Consider the following 2,962-nt stretch of genomic DNA (forward strand, 5'->3'; position numbering starts at 1 on the left):
TACCAGGTCCACAAAACCAGCAATCATCCCAAGCCCTTGGTTCCATAGTGGTAGGCCAGCATAGGTCACAGAGAAGTTGGAGGCATTGCTGCTGGATATCCCTTGTTGCTCTGGAGCTGAGGAACCTGCAGGGCCTGACTCAGTGGTGAAAGGCAGCTCCCCAGACTGCCTCCCCCACAAGGGATCTGCTAGCAGGTCCTTGCGTTGTACTGCAGGACCCGGTCCTGGGCCAGCAGGAAAGGGATACATCAGAGAACCTGGGGCCAGCAGAGAATGGGCCGCCTGCAGGGAGCAGCCTCAGTTTTCCTGCCACATGACCCCACCGGCACCAAGTTAAAGAGAGGGAGGTGAGCGTGGGGGTTGCACTCACCAGAGTGGTCAGAGCCTTCAGGCCTTCACCTCCACTTCCCTCTGATGTATTAACGGGCCTATTTCTAAGGGTTTCCTGGTCTCTATGGAGGGTTCATCCCAAGCTGGCAATGACTGTAACCCCTTGAATTTTTGTGCTTTCCTTTCGGACCAGGCTAGAGGTGCTGGTTTCCTACATCATGGGCCAGAAACCCTGAACAAAATATCTCTATCACATGTGCTAACTGGCTGTCCTTGTCCTAGCAGAGCATTGCAGTTCAGCGGCCCCGGTGGCCCTCCCCATGTGAAGCTGGTGGTGGAGTGGGATGTGAAGACCAAAGAGCGGTAAGTGCCTCCAACAGAGCGTGGGGTCAGCTGAGGCAGAGCCTCCACTTCAGGCTCACCCAGGCATGTGCAGGGGTCTGAGTGGCAGCATTGCCTCGTCTGGAGGTAGACCAGCCAGTGCCCCTCACAACAGGGCTGTGAATCCACAGTCCCCTTGGAACAGCAGAGGGTCTCCTGTGAGCACACCCCACTCAGGGGCTGCTCTCTCTGCCAGCCAGGACCAGCTCACTGGCCTCTGGGATGCTTTGACTTTGCTATTGCTAACTAAGAGGTGGGCCAAATCCAAATCGCCTCACTCTGGGGAACCTCCCATTGGTGCCAAGGAAGGGGAAAAAAACTGGAACAATTAAGATCTGTCCCAGTGGGAATTCTGCCTGAGGGAAAACATCCAGTTTAGGCAGAACTAGTAAGGTTTGTGGCCTGGACCAGGGGCCCCACTTCTCCATCCTGCTCCTGACACTGGGTGGCTCCATGACTTTGTGTCTCTGCTGCCTTGGATGGAGGATCATCCTCAGGCCCGTGTGGCATCTCTGCACCCAGCTGGGAGGCAGAGAGACTGACAGCCACTGACTGTCCTTCAGCTGCACTGGCATCCAGGGGCTAAAGCAATTACTTCTGCACCAGTCATTGGGCCTAGTACAAAGTCAACACAGCAGGCTGCTGTCCCAGAGTAGTGCCTACAGCTGGAGGTGATTCACACACCTGGCCTTGATCTGGACAAGCCACTTGGTGGCAGGAAGACCCCCTGTGCAGTTACTGAAACCCACAGGCATGGCCACTCAGTAAGGAGGCACATCAGTCAGGTCCCCTCCAGGGGAATAGAGTCCATAGCCCCAAACTGCTTCCACTATGGCAGCCTCCAAAGAGGCCAGCAACTGAATTAAGGAATTTAACCTAGTAGGGTCACACTGCTCCTTGATTCACCTGGTGGACAGTAGGGGTACCCAAAGGAGCAGTTGCACAACCCCATTCCTCAGCATTAAGTTGAATGTAAAAAACCCAACCTAGGCTTATTTGGAAGCTGAATTACTGCTCTTCCTGTTGGTTTTAGCTGGGAGCAAAGGATGAATCTAATTGCAGCAGCAGGAGAACTGCTGCCTAAGTGATTTTTAACAACACTATTATTAAATACAAACAAAGGGGAAGTGTCCTGTAGTGTGTGGCAGATTGGTGAGCTCTGTGCTCCATATCAGTGGCTGGCTGCCAGCAATGGGACATGCCTGTGCTTTGGGAGGGCAGGACAGCCGTGGAGCAGTCAGAAGTTTACTTGGAACGAGGGAGACTTGACCATCAGCTCGCAACTTCCAGGCAGCCGCCTTCTTCCAGGACCACCCCAGGACACTGGCCAGCTGAGGGCTGCCTGTGGGTCTTCTCCATCTGTAATAGTTGGAGTTAGTGTTTTGAAGAGTGGCTAGTGATTTGGGGGCACCCAACCTGTGACACCCAGAACAGTTTGATTTCTACAGGGAAACCCCAGCATTTTCTCAAAATCTCAGCCCTTTAAGGTATCTCAGTCTGGCCCCTCAGAATCACTGCTGAGGACTGGGCACCTAACTGTAGTCACCTGCATTGGACAATGTGGGCCACAGCTTCATCAAAAGGGTCCCTCAACAAGGCAGGCAGATACAGCCAGTACTTCATGCAGTATTTGTTCAACTAGGCAAACTCCTTGCCCCAGGGTACAGAGACAGATGCCACAGAATGGCCTGGGAAAGACCTGGGGAATTTCCTGACTCTGTATCATTCACACAGCCTTAAGCACTGAGGCAAAGGCAGGGCTAAGAACCACAGATAGTTTCAGCAGGCTGGCTGTGACCCCCTCTTTCCCATTGCAGACTGTTTGGCAGTATCCAGGAGGAGGTGGTCCAGGATGCTGAGAGTGTACGGATGCAGCAGCAGGTCCACCAGCAGCAGCACAGCTGCACCCTGGATGAGTGCTTCCAGCTCTATACCAAGGAGGAGCAGGTATGCGTGTGTTCAGGGCCAGCGGGGTCAACTCTGCGCTCTGGGCCTCGAGTCATCCCACGCTCTGGGCTGCCTGGGGCACATTATGCTGGGCAGGTAAAGATGGACATCAACCTGAGCATGGTGCACCAGAACCCAGCTCTGGGCCTTGTCACCAGGCTCACAAGGGGAGACATTTACTGGGCTGCCCAGGGCTTCCCTGTGCTTTGGTCCTCATGCCTGTGACTGCAGGGAGGCCATGCTGAGAGCTCAGGCAGGATAGATAGGAATTCTCCATCCAGCGCAAGGTGGCAAAGGCATGCAG

The 2,962-nt window shown here is 54.3% G+C and overlaps 1 protein-coding gene across 2 annotated transcripts in view; it reads left to right on the forward strand.

Moving 5' to 3' along the window:
- The window catches only part of USP43 (ubiquitin specific peptidase 43), a 261,454-nt gene that overhangs the window by 244,292 nt on the left and 14,200 nt on the right, over nucleotides 1-2,962 (forward strand). For both annotated transcript variants that reach the window (XM_019502165.1, XM_019502171.1), the window contains exons 10-11: nucleotides 616-693; nucleotides 2,529-2,658. In XM_019502165.1, the coding sequence (XP_019357710.1) occupies nucleotides 616-693; nucleotides 2,529-2,658 (208 nt within the window). The remainder of the gene's footprint in view (nucleotides 1-615; nucleotides 694-2,528; nucleotides 2,659-2,962) is intronic.

Source organism: Gavialis gangeticus, unplaced genomic scaffold (assembly GCF_001723915.1).
Source record: "Gavialis gangeticus isolate Ggan-Ray unplaced genomic scaffold, GavGan_comp1, whole genome shotgun sequence".
Taxonomy (NCBI): Eukaryota; Metazoa; Chordata; order Crocodylia; family Gavialidae; genus Gavialis; species Gavialis gangeticus.